This window comes from Zeus faber (assembly GCF_960531495.2).
Source record: "Zeus faber genome assembly, chromosome: 3".
Classification (NCBI taxonomy): domain Eukaryota; kingdom Metazoa; phylum Chordata; class Actinopteri; order Zeiformes; family Zeidae; genus Zeus; species Zeus faber.
Genome location: NC_137190.1, coordinates 26,660,308 through 26,675,578, shown reverse-complemented (window position 1 = coordinate 26,675,578; position 15,271 = coordinate 26,660,308). Strand labels below are relative to the sequence as shown.

Genomic DNA, 15,271 nt, shown 5'->3' with positions numbered 1-15,271 from the left:
CCTAATCTCTGTCTATCAAATCACCCCTACATGTTCAAGAAAGAGGCCCTTATATTTAGTTAAGCATAACCAATAAACATTTAACACAGAATTACACCGATAAGCCGCAACATTTAAACCACTGACAGGTGAAGTGAATAACATTGCTTATCTCATTACAGTGGCACCTGTCAAGGGGTGGGATATATTAGGCAGCAAGTGAACAGTCAGTTCTTTGACGTTGATGTGTAGGAAGCAGGAAACGTGGGCAAGTGTAAGGTCCAAGGAGGGACAACCAGTGCACAGGTCATGGGTCAGGGTCATGGGTGCCCAAGGCTCACCGATGTGAGCGTGGAGCAAAGGCTAGCCTGTCTGGTCCAATCCCACAGAAGAGCTACTGTAGCACAAATTGCTGAAAAAATGAATGCTACTATGATAGAAAGGTGTCAGAACACACAGTGCATTGCAGGGGTCAGAGTGTCCATGCGGACCCCTGTTCACCACCGAAAGCGCCTACAATGGCCATGTGAGCATCAAAACTGGACCATGGAACAATGGGAGGTTTCCTGATCTGATGAATCACATTTTCTTTGACACCATGTGGATGGGCGGGTGCGTGTGCATAGTTTACCTTGGGAAGAGATGGTACCAGGATTGTGAGAGAAAAATCCTTACGATCATTTATTTTGAATGAGGACAAAGGCCTCTACCTCCAGAGGCAGAGTTTTTTTTTTTAAACATTGTCTCTGTTTTCCCAGGAACCCCCCCAACATTATGGAAAGAGAAATGTTCTTTCTCTACAAAGTCAATTCTAACATGGAAGAACCAGATCACATTTGGCCCTGTTTACCTTGTAAGGAGATGGAGAATAACCACAGGGGAGCCTGGAGGTGCATTGTAAGGGATCGTAATCTGCGTCTGCCAGGTCATTTACAAGTTCCTGTGAATTGACTGTTTGAGGTTGGCGTCCAGGGAGACGGTTGAGGGACACAGACTTGCAAATGACTTCTGACCCAAGCCACACCTTCTGTCGTCGTATAAAGCCCTCTTCATCAGAAATAAGATTACTGATCAGAACGCTGCTTTGGAGCAGTACTGAATCTTTCTCTTTATTCTGCAGAATAAATATCTTGAATATTCTCAGTTTTGTTTTCTTGTAGCGGGCAGATTGACCTCACCGATCATCGCAGAAGAATTTCTTCAACAGGATGCACTCTGGGAAGATGGCAAGCCGGTGGAGGCAGTGCGACGCTCTGGGCAATGTTCTGCCGGGAAACCTTGGGTACTGGCATCCATGTGGATGTTAATTTGACACGTATCACCTACCTAAACATTGTTGCAGACTTGGCCTCCAAACTCCCCAGATCTCAATCCGATCGCCCATCTGTGGGATGTGCTGGAACAACAAGCCCGATCCATGGGGGCCCCACCTCACAACTTCCAGGACTTAAAGGATCTGCTGCTAACGTCTTGGTGCCAGATACCACAGACCTCCAGAGGTCTTGTGGAGTCCATGCCTCCACGGGTCTGAGCTGTTTTGGCGGCACAAGGGGGTGCTACACAATATTAGGCAGGTGGTTTTAACGTTGTGGCTTATCGGTGTATATTCTGTGTACATACAGTACATTTACTTCTAGGCCCAATTACAGGAAAACAATCATGATCTTTGATCCAAGCAAGACTCCAGTCCGGTCAAATCGAGGCACCAAAAAGACATGTTAGGATAAAACAAAATGGGAGACAGACAGTTTCATTCAAACTGTAATATGTTCATTTCTCATTTGACCCGACACCCTAAAAGAAGACTTCCATTCCATTCCATTTAGACTCTTAATTCTGGAAGTCCCTCTGTCATGTATCCACCGACACATTTAGTAGGACTTTCCAACGACAACATATTCATCATTTTGCAACTTTCAACTCCACATTTCATATTGGAGTTCAAAGCATTTTTCAGGGTGTATTGGTTGATTTATATGAATCTTACCGCCTTTTGCGTCCTCCGTCCAATCATTTATTCATTCAATCATGTTCTTACTTGTTCAAACTTCTCTTTCCACTGTGCACGTGTGAAACGTCTGCCACTTTTCTTCCAGTTAATCAAGGGTGAGCGAAAAATGGCAATGCTGATTGTGACCGTTCATGGATTATTGCAGGACATTTGATCATCAAACATGATCACGAGGCCGCTGGAATTAATGAGCTGCTCGGAAATTCAAATGGAAAGAAGGAAACGCAGAGGAGAGTGAAGGTGTTTCAAGTGCAGTCGGACAGCAGGTCTGTTGATGACAGCGGAGAATGAGGTGTAGAGGAACAACCTCAACACATTCAAAATTTGGCAGCAGTTTCCTTGACGTATTATAAGCCGAAATAGATTGTTAATAATCTGGTTAATATTCCACTTTGCCGTCTTGTTAATCGTACGCGACAATATCATACATTGTTCAAATTTACAGTTATTTTGACACAGAAACGGAGACTAAATATTCAAGGTAAAGGTCTCCACCAAATTTTGCAACACGTCCATCTGTTTCCCTGTTAAGCATGAACTTTCAGTCAACAACAACAAAAAATAAAATAAAATCTGTGCAGCCAACACAAAAAAAACCCGACAAGAACAATTATACATGTGTTATTCGCTTAAATGGTAAAAAGTCAAAAATCAAATAAATAAAAGCAAAAAAAAAAAAAAATGGACCCTCCAGGAAAAAACCCCAAAACAAACCCTTTAAACAGCAAAAGGTCTCACGCGCGACTTCCACGTCGGTATCGAGGAGCTTGTTACATCCAACATTTGTATCAGAGGACGTCGCGTGTTTCCTCCCCCCCCCACCCCGCACCCCCACCCCAGCCTGAGTTTTTTAGAGACAAGATGTTGCTGCAACTCAGCGTGTTCTGCTTCTGGAGAGGGAGCTCAGGCCTTGAGGGAGGACAGGGGGAACCAGAGAAACCAGAGTCATTTCCCGCCCGCCCCCAAATGATTCCCCAGCAAAAAAGCTAAGAAGCCATGTTTAGTGGCAGAGATGGCGTCGCTGGGGGTGGAGGTTCGGTACCAATCGGGGTGTGTGTGTGTGTGTGTGTGTGTGTGTGTGTGTGTGTGTGTGTGTGTGTGTATGGGGGGGGGGGGGGGGGGGGGGTGTTTGGAAGGTTGAGACCAGGGAGGCGATCGCTCACTTCCCCCGCAGCCAATTTAGCAAAAGGTCGACGATTGGTTAATATCGATGCGCGGTGCGTTAATTTTTCTAAAATAGTCCTAACGTGGGCTCCGGATAAAAAGCACGAGGGGGATGGAAACCCACCAACACGTCGTCACGTTTTACATCGTCACCGCGAGACTCCGATGGCTCCGGTCACTCTGGAGGCAAAACGGACCGGCGGAGGGTTACGCCATGCGATGTACCGGGCCGTGAGGCGCGTAGGGGCGTGACGGAGATGTGGGGGGGGGACGGGTTATGGCTAAAAGAGAGAGAGGCTGCACGGGCCAGTCCAGCTGGGGGGAGAGGGGGGCGAGGGAGGGGCAAGAGGTCAAACGTTGTTGGGGCTGATGTTCTTCAAGTTGTTGAGCTCCAGCTCCAGCTGGCGTATCCGCACGTCCTTGGTGCTCAGCTCTTCCTTCAGCCGCCGCAGCTCGTCCTGCTGCCGGAAGAACATCCGCAGGAGCTGGAGAAGAGACACCGGTGTCCGTGCTCACAGTTACGAGGGCAAACCTGAATCTGAACATGAACCGAAATAAATCTAAAAATACCCCCATGGACAGGATGAAGCCCCGCTCCACCCCCAGCTTCTCAGCCGTTCTGACAATGCTTCTTGTCCGCCCCATTCATCCACCCATCCATCCATCCATCCATCCAACCATCCGTCCACTCACCCATCCATCCGCCGCCCCATCCATCCATCCACCCACCCATCCACCCATCCACCCACCCATCCATCCATCCACCCACCCACCCATCCATCCATCCATGCGCTCTCCATTTATCTGATCCACGTCCTCCTCCCTCCCTCTCTCACCTCGTTCTCCGTCCTGGGCGGGACGTTCTCCAGCAGGTCGATGCCGTTCACCACCACGCTCTTCTTCTCCTTGGCGGGAGCTTTGAACACCAGCTGGCTGGGTCGGTGGTAGCCCTCCTTCAGAGACATCAGGACCGGGTCTGCGTTTGGGCGAGAGGGGGGGAGGAAGAAATCCGGCGTTAGCCACGGACCACCTTTACTCGGCTACGCTACGTATGTCCGTATCCTTTTGCTTCGATGGGCGCGATGCAAACCTCCTCCTTCGTGTGACCTGACAGGTTCCTGGAACAAGGATCCAAAATGTAGTGCGTTTGAATCGGCTTTAAAATCTTTGCCTTTGAAGTGCGACGTTTGCGGGCAGAGGTGCACGCTATTCCTCCCGGCAAAATCTCCCTCATAAAGTGTGCAGTTTAAAGGTTTTTTTTTTTTTTTTTTTTTTTTGTTATAACGAAACATCATTAAACTGATGAATTAAGGGTCCTGACTAAAACATATTTTTATTTCATTTTTAATCCCAAGCTTTCATTGAAATCTGACATGCAGCCGCCATCAACCGCCCTCTCTTCATGGCATCTGCAATCCATTAGTGCGACAGCTAAACTGGACCAGATATCAGTGCAAAAACCACAGAGTCATTAGACATGACTGTAGTGTGTGCTGTCCCGCAATATGTGTTCTGCATGAGTATTTGTTGTTTGAGTCACGTGAGTAAATCTCCGTTTCGTGTAGCATTCAGTCTTCAAGTCACGTTCGGGCCCCACTAGGATTGGAAATGACCTAAACCCCACCAGGAAGAGCATAGCCACCGTTTAATCCAGCAATTCACCGTATTCTCACCTACCAGCCTAATATTCTTTCAGAATTATACCAGACACGATTTCCCCCTGTTCCATGGGATCCATCCCTTCGCCCACTATCGGTTTCACTACAGATCTGGACGCAAAGAAATTATATACATTTACATTTACATTTAGTCATTTAGCAGACGCTTTTATCCAAAGCGACTTACAAGGGAGAATAACATTCAAGCTACAATATATAATTGGGTAAAAAATGAATTGTACGGTGCTCATGGGATTTGCGGGCGGTCACAATAGACCCTAACCCTCAACTGCAATTCCTAGTTTCAGAATGAGGTTAGGCATGGAGCGTGGACAGGCTTCAGAAGCAAACCTGTAATCTTCGCGTACGCTAAGCAGCGTTATCACGCGAAAAGGATGTCAACAAACCACTTCAACTATGAAAGTGTTCTGATATTCATATAGTGTGCAAGTGCCTTTTTTTGTTTACCTCTGTCAATGCCGCTGAGCCACTCGCTGGCGGTCAGGGCGGGCTCGGTCCCTGCCGTCATGGGGTAGATGTCCTCCTGGTAGGTGTCCGACTGGAACACAACAAGGAGTTTCAATACATTACGTTGCATCGTCACATTTTAAATCTATAGAACTGCATCATTGCCTCGATCCTAGCTGAGCGTGAGAGGGGAGCGGAACAATGTGCGCTTCCGTGGTCACGCTTCTCACTGACCCTCCTCGGCACGATCATGGAGATAGGTTCGATCAGGCCCTTCAGGGTGACCAGCTTGTAGAAGCGGAACACCTCGCACGCCGCCACGTCCAGGCCGTGCTTCGGCATCACCCCTGGAGAGAGGAGGAGAAGCATATCTTTCATTCCTATAATTGTGTCTTTCATCAACGCATTTGCATTTGTAAAACATACATTCGATAGTACACAGGATCTGTTCAATCCCTCCTTGATAGTTAGAGGGGTGCACACAGGAGCCCAGTCTAGCCGAACAGCTTCGTGTGCTCATCCCTGCGCTTCAGGAGAGCAGCTCGAGCAGTTTGATCATAAATCTACAGAGAGCAGCTCCACATGGCTCGGTTGGCCACCGAGCTGAAATAACCACTACGAGTGCCAGCTGCCAAGGTGAGTATCTCACCGATGTTTCACCGATGCTTCATTGAATTAGGCCCACCGCACCTCCAGGAGACTCAACTGTGACTTCTGGCATCCCAGAACTTTGGTTCAATACATTTTCTTTAATTATGTTTATATTTTTACACACCGGTATACCCAGTCCCTGCCCAATTTTGAAATGTACATATATGTACTTGACAAATTTGATTCTGAATTTGATATAGATTCTGGAAAAATGATATAATTACACAATTTAAATATGACTCTATAATACAGTATATATTATAATCACACCCTATGACTTATTTTTTTTTGCCATTTTTTGTTTGGTTGTTGTTAAGGTTTGGGAATTACACATACTTTTTTATAAGACTTCTTTTCCCTCTAATAGAACTTCTAACCATATCGGGTATATTTCACCAGCCTTTTTGCCCTGTGGTCGTTCCTTTAGACGTGACTGGAAACTTATAATGATATTACTAAGAACCTACAGCTTTTCAGCCTGAAGCCAAACAAAACAAATATCTTACCGAGGCCTTTCTGGGGGGCGGGGGACCTGTACTCCATCAGGTACTGGATGTAGGGCTTCTCCGTCATGATCTCAAAGTAACGGATGTTGCCGTCTCCCTGTCACAGTGAAAATGTGTGAGTGTTACATGTATGAGTGTTAAAATGAGGCTTCTCTCCTTCTTCAACAACTGTACACTTCCAGCACTGTGGATCTATGAGTCACATTTATATGAAGCTGATAATGAAGGAGCTGCTTTGTATTTATACCAGATGCCACATTCCTATTACAACCTGTACCTAATTAAACCATTTCCAAAAACTGAACTAACAGTTCAGTTAATATAGTAACCTTAACTTGCCTTGAAATTAATGAACTGTATCAGTATAAGGTAAAAATAAGTCTTTTGAGTCATTATAACCTTACTGTGGCAGTTTCGCCAGCCACACGCCACCCAAGTGGTGTTTTCATGGACCTCCGGCACAGAGACACAGACGATGGGGTTTCAGACACAGTTTATTGTGGAGAGGGGGCAAGTTGGAATAAACCCAGGAGCTGATGGACAGCACGTCATGACAGGGCTCCTCTCTCCTGAGTGAGTGTGGGGGTTTTACCTGTTGCTCGTTAGACCAACCAACAAGCAACAGGATGCAGCCACCCTGATTCCAGCCACCAATTACCTAGACCCAGGACAGATGTGGATGCTCAAACCACACCATCCCCACACCACACTTACGATACTTACGATAAAAAAAAGGATAGAAAGAAATCATGCTGCCTAGAAATGTTTATCTCATCATAGGTCAAAACCATGAAATCTAAAAATTGATATGATGAAAGGAGCCTGAGCTACCCATAACAAATTAGCAGCAATGCATATTGGCCATATACGTTCATTTGAACTTGAACTTGAACTTAAAGTTTAGTATTGCAAGGAAAACATGTTTTTAATTCAACCAGATGTAAAAATGTAGTATTCCTTGTTTAAAAAAATGTGAAATGTGAAAATTTTGGAAATATTTATGCATTTCAGTTGGAAGTCTTTACATCACAAAAAGTGAAAATCAGCATCCTGTTTCCCAGGATTCCCGGAATATTGTATTCCGTTATCAGTGACAACACGCTGGGGGACACGCTCACCTTGCCTGCCAGATACAGCATGTGTGTGTCGGTGTCGTAGAACGGGAACAAAAGTCCCGAGAGGCCGTCGATCTCCTCCTCGACGATGGGCATGGACAAGTCCTCCTAGGGCGACAAATACGTAGAGACCTTTCCCAACGCACCAAATCCCGTGTTCCTCTCTACTCTATGAAAGCATCCACATGCAAGTGTTCTGACCTGGTCCCACAGTGCGATCTGCCTGGTGTTCCAGCGAGACACTCCTGTGCTCAGCAGCCGCTTCATGTTCCCCAGAAACACCACCCGGTTGGCACGGTGGTTCTTACAGCTGGCATGCTGACCAGAGGAGGAGGCAATATAATGATCATAATGATAACGATAACGAGAACGATGACGATAAAAAAAACACCTGTGAAGTATAATAAAGCAATTATGCAAAGTAAAATAAGCACACAATAGCATTATTAAAATTTGTGAAATATATATATTTTACTGATTTGTTAAACAGGTATCACAAAGGCAGCGGTGTGCAATGTTTTCCTTTTAACTAAAATTATGGAATGATTTACACGCTGTGCTTTAAAAATTGGTACCTAAAAAAAGGTCCCATACAAGTGTGATATCTTGAAATCAAGTAATTGAACCGTATTATTATTGGACGCTATTCAGCTTTCCTTTACAGTTTTGCACTGTTTTGTCTGAGCGTGCCTTGGGCCTCTTCCAACAGGACAAATAAGGGATGGCGTAACGGTGTGCCATCCTTTTTCGCTTAATATGTATTTAACAACAAAAAAAAAGCCAAAACAAAAACCACAACAATATTGAGTTAAACTCCTGAAGTTCTGAATAGATATGTAAAAGATGTGTTGAAGGAGTTCCCTAGGCATCAGTTTATACCCCGTCTATAACGATGTCTAACACAAAGCGAAATCGCTTTATTGATACGATTTTTCAGGAAGTGATATCTGAATCATCAGTATTGGCGGTATCTCCCCCTCACCTGCAGCACTCTGCCAGAGCGAGGCTCGATCACCCGCAGCTTCTTGTCCTTGCAGCTGGTGGCCAGCAGGCTGCCGTCTGTGTTGAAGGACATGTTGAGGATGACGTCGGTGTGGCAGTCGATCATTTTCACTGGCTCTCCAATCTCCAGGTTCCAGATCAGGACCTGGACGCGTAAGGTTAATAAGAGTGGATAGTCAGGATCATATTTTTGTGTTTGCATCGTTATCAATTCAAATCAGCGACATAACTGTAGAAATACATTTTCGTTCATTTTGTTTATTTTGTTTATACAAACACATGTTTTTTTTTACGATTTCTATGGACCCTTTTCACAGTGGGTTCATAGTGGTATATCCTCATGTATACTCTTAAGATAAAAAGTACGGTTAAGACCCGACAGAAATTTTTAGAAGTGGTTGGCAAGTTGGCAATGTCATATGTTTGCCGGCGAATATGTCAAGACTGACAAAAGGTTTGCCAATTTTTAATTATTTTATAATTGAGGAATATTGATCCTATATAATTATTACCTATATTTCAATAATAAGAGAATAACAGTTTGTCTTGCTTTAAGGTGAACAATGCAATCATCCATATTTTTTAAACAGTTTGAACTAGGGGTTTCAGGACTACTAAAGTTTTTCATAATTGTAATCTACTAGTCGACTATTCGTCTTTTACCTTTTATGTAAAAAAGACGTAGCGAGAGGGGTTCTAGGCAACAATGAAAATTGTGTTTCGTAAATTTAAAGTGCATTGTGTAGAATTAACGAAACAGCCATGGCAGAAATGGAATATAATATTCACAAGTATGTTTTAATTAGTGTACATACCCCAGGAAAATAAGAATCGTAGTGTTTCCATTAGCTAAGAATCTACACAGGGAGCGGGTACACTCCACAGAGGCCGCCACGTTGCACCGCCATGTTTCTACAGTAGCCCAGAATGGACAAAGCAAACACCGGATCTAGAGAGGGTCTTTCGTGTTCTTGTGAGTTTCGCGGCCACCGTCTCATCCGCGGAGGCCGCCATGTTGCACCGCCATGGGGAGGGCTACACAGTTGGTTACAATCTGCCACCTCATCTCTAGATGCCATGTAATTCTACACACTGCACCTTTAAATTAATTAGGAGAAATTTTAAACATTACATGGCTAATTTAAGACATGAATGTGAATACATATTTTGATAAATTATTTTACTAATACAATAACTATTGTAAATATGGTGACACTGACATTTTTGTCAGTGTCACCATATTTACATTGTCTGCGACTAATTGAATGCTGTCAACTAGTGGTTATGGTAGTCGACTTATAGTGGTGGACTAGTTGACTAGTCGGTGAAACCCCTAGTTTGAAATACAGTTAAGTAGTTTTGCTTGGATACCTGATTATTACAAACAGCAACAAAGAAGTTGAGAAAAACCCAAATCGTGTCGCCCGGGGCATGTGGGCAACCGTTAATGTCAAGCCCTGCAGTTCCATTTAGGTGTACCAGAGCACCAGTGACTTCATACTGTTGCCTATAGTGGTTTATTGGCACTTTTAAATGGAGACAGACCCAACCCACACAAATATTACACTGCAGTGACTGTGAAAAGGCTCCTTTGTGAGCGTGCAGCGTGTCTGGTTCAGCACCTTGTAATCGTAGCCAGCGCTGAAGAGGATGCCGCTGCTGGTAGGGTGCCACTCGATGAGGCCCACGCGCCGGCTGTGGCCGTACAGCTCCATAACGGCCTCCGTCATGTTCCGCCTCAGACCGCCCTCTGGGATCTCCCATATCCGCACCTGACACGCACACGCGCGCACGCACGCACGCACGCACGCACACACACACACACACACACACACACACACACACTAAGCAGTAAACCAGACAATTCCTGGTGAAATTGTAAAAGTGTGCTGGCCCTGTGTATAAACGACTAGTACAACTGCTCAGAGACTATAAATACTTCCGACTAGATTTTTACATTGTGGGAGCGGGATCGAGCTGGTCATTGTGATGTATTTTTTGCGTATGTGGGTAGAAAATCGTGGGAGGAGTAGTGCTGCGAGATTCTGGCTATAATAATAATAATATTATTATTATTATTATTATTATTATTATTATTATTATTATTATTATTATTATTATATTATAATAATAATTATTATTAATAATAATAATAATAATAATAATAATAATAATAATAATTATAACTGAAATACAGTGGTTGTTTTGTGAATAATCAACTCTAACTTTTTATAGTATCCTAGTATGAAGAATTGTATTAATCACTATTAATGTTGCATGGAAAGAATACTCTTTGATTAAAAAAGGCACTTCCTACCAATGTGGCCTGTGGTTTTAGGATTAGGCTGGATTACAGCGATGGCTAGAAGGTCTGTGTTGTGTGAGAGATTATCCTGCAGCCAGAGAAAGTAGTAAACACATTTTTCACTGGTGGTCTTCAATGGTCTTGTACTGCACTGTTGCAGTGGAGCGGTGAATTGTACAGGGAGGTAAATAATAATAAAAGTACCCCCCCCTAACCACAGAACGCCCTGGTTTCTTAAAGTGTAATGCCGAAAAACATTGTGACTGTGAACTGATTGACTGATCGAGTGTTTCCCGGAGATATACTCTCAGGTAGCAGATTGGTACACTGATCCTCCACTCATGGCATCGGCAATTTCCCATTATTGTTATTACCCAATAGATGATTTTCCCGGACAACATGGCTGGTTCTCAGGGCCAAAATGTTACTAATTTCTTTTTGGGTATTGTAGTTTCTTGATGAATTTGATGTGTTGATGACGAAGGAGTGACCGCTGACGCTGACTTGAGTAAAATAATAGGTTTATTACAAAAGGACAGCATCAGACCAGACCTGCCTAGGACGTCCAGGAGAGAACCAAGCCGGATGGATTCTCTGTCGAATGACACTCGGGCGGGTCTTTTATGCTTGCCCAGAGACAACGTTGACCATTTGGTTCCCCTACATAGGTCACAGGTCTTATTTCACCTCCCTTATCACCGGGACCCCTGGTGATGTGCTCTCTCTCTCGGGACCCCTGGCACCGTCTTTTAGTAATTATCTTATATGATGGGGCTGTCTTGGGATGCCACACATTCCAGGACACCTCAGTATTATCTGCATTTTTTGCCTCTGCAGTAGTGTCTGATTCCTCACTTTAATCATTTCCAACCACTGAAAACAAAGTGCCAAAAAATAAATATATATATACGAGTAAATGTAGTATACCAGTGCCTGTAAACCCTGGCATGACCTGAAAGCAGTGAGTGAACATTTGATGACATTATCTATAATCATCTCCAGGTATAAGCATTCCCGAGAGGGGGATTTGTTGTTTACCGATGCGTCTTCAGAACACGATGCGATGATGTTTTCAAAGAAGGGGTTCCACTTTATGTCCAGCACGTTGCCTTGGTGGCCGCAGACTTTGGGGTGGTGGGAATCTATGCGGCCGGCCTGGAAGAGGGAGAGATCACAACGTGATCACGATATCTAGTTTTCGCCTGAACTCCATGTTGAGTACATGCATGCAGGGGAATGAAGCACCTCCCAGATAAGTTCAGAAAAAAAGAGAAGAAATGGAGGAAAATTTGAACAAAAGACAAAAGTGAAGACAAGATATCAGCTCATTAACAGTCATATGACAAATACATGTGCTCCCTGCAAAAAGCATGTAAATTGAAGAGCCCCACGTACATACAAGCCATCTCCGGCTGGAAGCAGTTAAAGTAGAAAACTTCAAATACCACACTTAAACCAACGCAAAGGACAGATGAGCCCCATAGGACTTCACGGGAAACATTATTATTATTGCGGTACCCCAACATGGCCACTGGGGGGCGTTGGTCTGTAAACGCTGACAGATGGCACAGCCCAATGGATGCCATGACGTCATTAATGTTTGATGTCACTTCAATCCACTGACCTCTTTCTTATTCCCTCACATATCTCCTCACAAAGGGCTCCATGTGGCTTTAGCAAAATGTGTGTGTGTGTGTGTGCGTGCGTGCGTGCGCATATGTCCTTACTGAAGCATTAATTAAGCATATAAAAAAACGGCACAAATTGAAACATTACAACGTACCCCGGGGCCTAGCGTGCTATAAAACGGCACCCCCCGTTACGACGCTACAGCAGTGCTGCGTCCCTTGTGGCGGAACGGCGGCGCAAAGAAAAAATGCAGAGTCTCCAGACATTCGACAAAAGACCTACTCATCAGCCCCGTTGATACCAAACTGTTTACGTTGGCTCGCGTATGAAGTTCGGCCGAGGACGGTGACGGCGGCAGTGAAGTCTCGGGTAAAATAAAAACGGTTGTCGCCCTGAGGCCCCTCCTACGAGGGACTCAAGGATGGAATGGCATGTTGACGAGCAGATGTGCGGCTGGAGGAGGACCAATGGCTGCGATCACTTACGGCCACAAACAAACGTCTAAATTAATACTGTATGCGGCTCCCGCTTTTGGGTGGAGCGCCCCGCTCCCAAAACAAACAATAGGAAATTGGAAAAGGCTTAATTATGATGCTTCAGTATTGGTAAAACCTTAGTGGTTTTCCAATACAAGCTTAACATCGGGATGAGGTTTTGAACAACACGACATCGTACGTAAACAACGGAACGGGAAGTTTTTTTTCCCCAGCCATCGCTGCCATCTTATCTTGAGGCTAGTTTTTGTTCAAGTTGGCTTATCTTAGCAATGGCAGCTTCATCGCCCACATTTCGCTTGCGTCACGCTCATTAAGCTTCGTTGATAGTCTAATGTGCTAATGTGCGCTTTCTTTGCGTTTATTTTTTATTTTTTTAATATATCAAATTTCAACAGCACTGCTCTCTAAGCACTCCACGTTGAAATACGAACATCTGCTCCACATGCAACTTATCAATATCAACTGTACATATGAAGCCGATTTGGAGGATCTGTCTAAAAATCAGCGTTGACGGGTCTGTTTTGCAAGAGTGGCCATTTTGGATCCCAGTCTGTGTACGGCGATTTAGGGTAGAATAATAAATAAATAAATCATAATAATAATCGTCGCGAAAAATAATGTCCTCACTTCCACGAATTCTGGCCAATTTTAGCTTGGTTGGTTGGAAAAGTACGTAAGCACAGCGGTTGTAAGTCACAGTCATTTCGATTTTATAATAAGCATCTGTTCTAGTGCAAACCACCTTGACTGTCAATTACCGGATATAACTAGCACAACAACACCTCAATAAACACGTCGAAAAAACGGGGAGATGAGCCAAAATGCGATGGATGTTAAATTGCACGCGGCTAATTTATTTCGTGGTGCGGAAAATAACTTTTGTCTTGAGTATTTATCTCATTTTGGCGCGTAACAACTGCAGAACTATGCTACATGTCCTCCAGCTGCTGAGCATAAAGCCCCGGGGGGAGGGTTTCAATGTAGTCACAAATGCCACATCCAATACTAAAACCCTGTAACAGTACGGCAATTATCATGTGAGCTCAGCGCTAATAACACAAGCCTCTCATGCCTTGAAGGCTGGTAAGCACGGAGGAAGCAGCACAGTGGTGGGGCTCACACATTGAGTGCACCACACCCAGCACAAGTTGAACATATTACTATTCCTTTGCGGAGTACAGTGAAGCCTTGTCTGTGCTGGGGTGTGGAAAGAAATCTTTTGGAAAGTAAAAGCATTTGTTCTGTACGTACAGTATATACTGGAATGTCGATCGACAGTAAAGCCGGGCTCTGGTCAACATCAGAGGAAGGTAAAGTACTCAGAAATTACATTTGAATTCAATTACTATTACTTTAACTATTTACTTTTTCAATTACTTTACTTACTTAAATATACCAACTCAAGTGTCAAAGTAGTACACCAAATAACAACCCCCGGTTGGAGTTTGGATTTTGTGCTATTATTGCATATTACTACATGGCTCTGTGGAATATTGCGGATTATAGTTGGCCAACAGCAGCAGTGATTTCTCTCACATGCTAATGCTAACACTAGCTAGTGGCGCCATCTTGTGATGCCACATAGAAATTGCAATGGAAGGCTTTGATAGACAAATGTGGAAATGTCCAATTTCACAGTAAACGGGATAGTCACGTGTAGAGCACAGTTGTTTTTGTAGAAACAAATAGTTTGCTCCACTGATATAGGCTGTTATTTTTATAAGCTCTTAAACTAGGCATGCTATTTCTAAAATCATAACAATATTCCATCTCAATGTATATGCGGGTTGGGGGTGGTGTGGTTTAAGCAGCCACCCCTGCCTTGGGGCTGGGTAATTGGGCACGGGATCAGGCTGGTTGTATGACTGTTGCTTGTGAGAGTAATCAACCGGCAACAGGTAAAACCCCCATCCCCCCACACACACACACACACACACGCGCACGCATGCACACACACACACACACACACACACACACACACACACACACACACACACACACACACACACACACACACACACACAGAAGAGGAGGCCTTGTCGTTACAAGTATTCCACGCAATATTACATGCTCCAGGCTTGTTCCACCTTCCCCACTCTCTAGAATAAAACTGGTGTGTTTTCAACCCCATCGCCTGTGTCTCTGTGTAATAAGCGGGGATAATATGCAGCCAGCCAGGCATTATGGCGGACTCACTCCCTTAAGAGTGATATCGGGTTTTGCTTGGGAGAATGGCCGACTGGCTGCACATTACCCCTTACTTATTCTAATGTATATTATTGGTTT

General features: G+C 44.3%; 1 protein-coding gene across 1 annotated transcript in view; it reads right to left on the bottom strand.

Moving 5' to 3' along the window:
* Positions 1–3,142: 3,142 nt before the first annotated feature.
* The window catches only part of coro2ba (coronin, actin binding protein, 2Ba), a 46,893-nt gene continuing 34,764 nt past the window's right edge, over positions 3,143–15,271 (bottom strand). Inside the window, exons 3-12 of the mRNA XM_079997844.1 lie at positions 11,898–12,014; positions 10,177–10,326; positions 8,535–8,699; positions 7,754–7,870; positions 7,556–7,660; positions 6,438–6,534; positions 5,515–5,627; positions 5,281–5,371; positions 3,991–4,130; positions 3,143–3,639 (exon numbers count right to left, since the gene is read on the bottom strand). Coding sequence (XP_079853970.1) covers positions 3,505–3,639; positions 3,991–4,130; positions 5,281–5,371; positions 5,515–5,627; positions 6,438–6,534; positions 7,556–7,660; positions 7,754–7,870; positions 8,535–8,699; positions 10,177–10,326; positions 11,898–12,014 — 1,230 coding nt within the window. The 3' untranslated portion in view covers positions 3,143–3,504. The remainder of the gene's footprint in view (positions 3,640–3,990; positions 4,131–5,280; positions 5,372–5,514; positions 5,628–6,437; positions 6,535–7,555; positions 7,661–7,753; positions 7,871–8,534; positions 8,700–10,176; positions 10,327–11,897; positions 12,015–15,271) is intronic.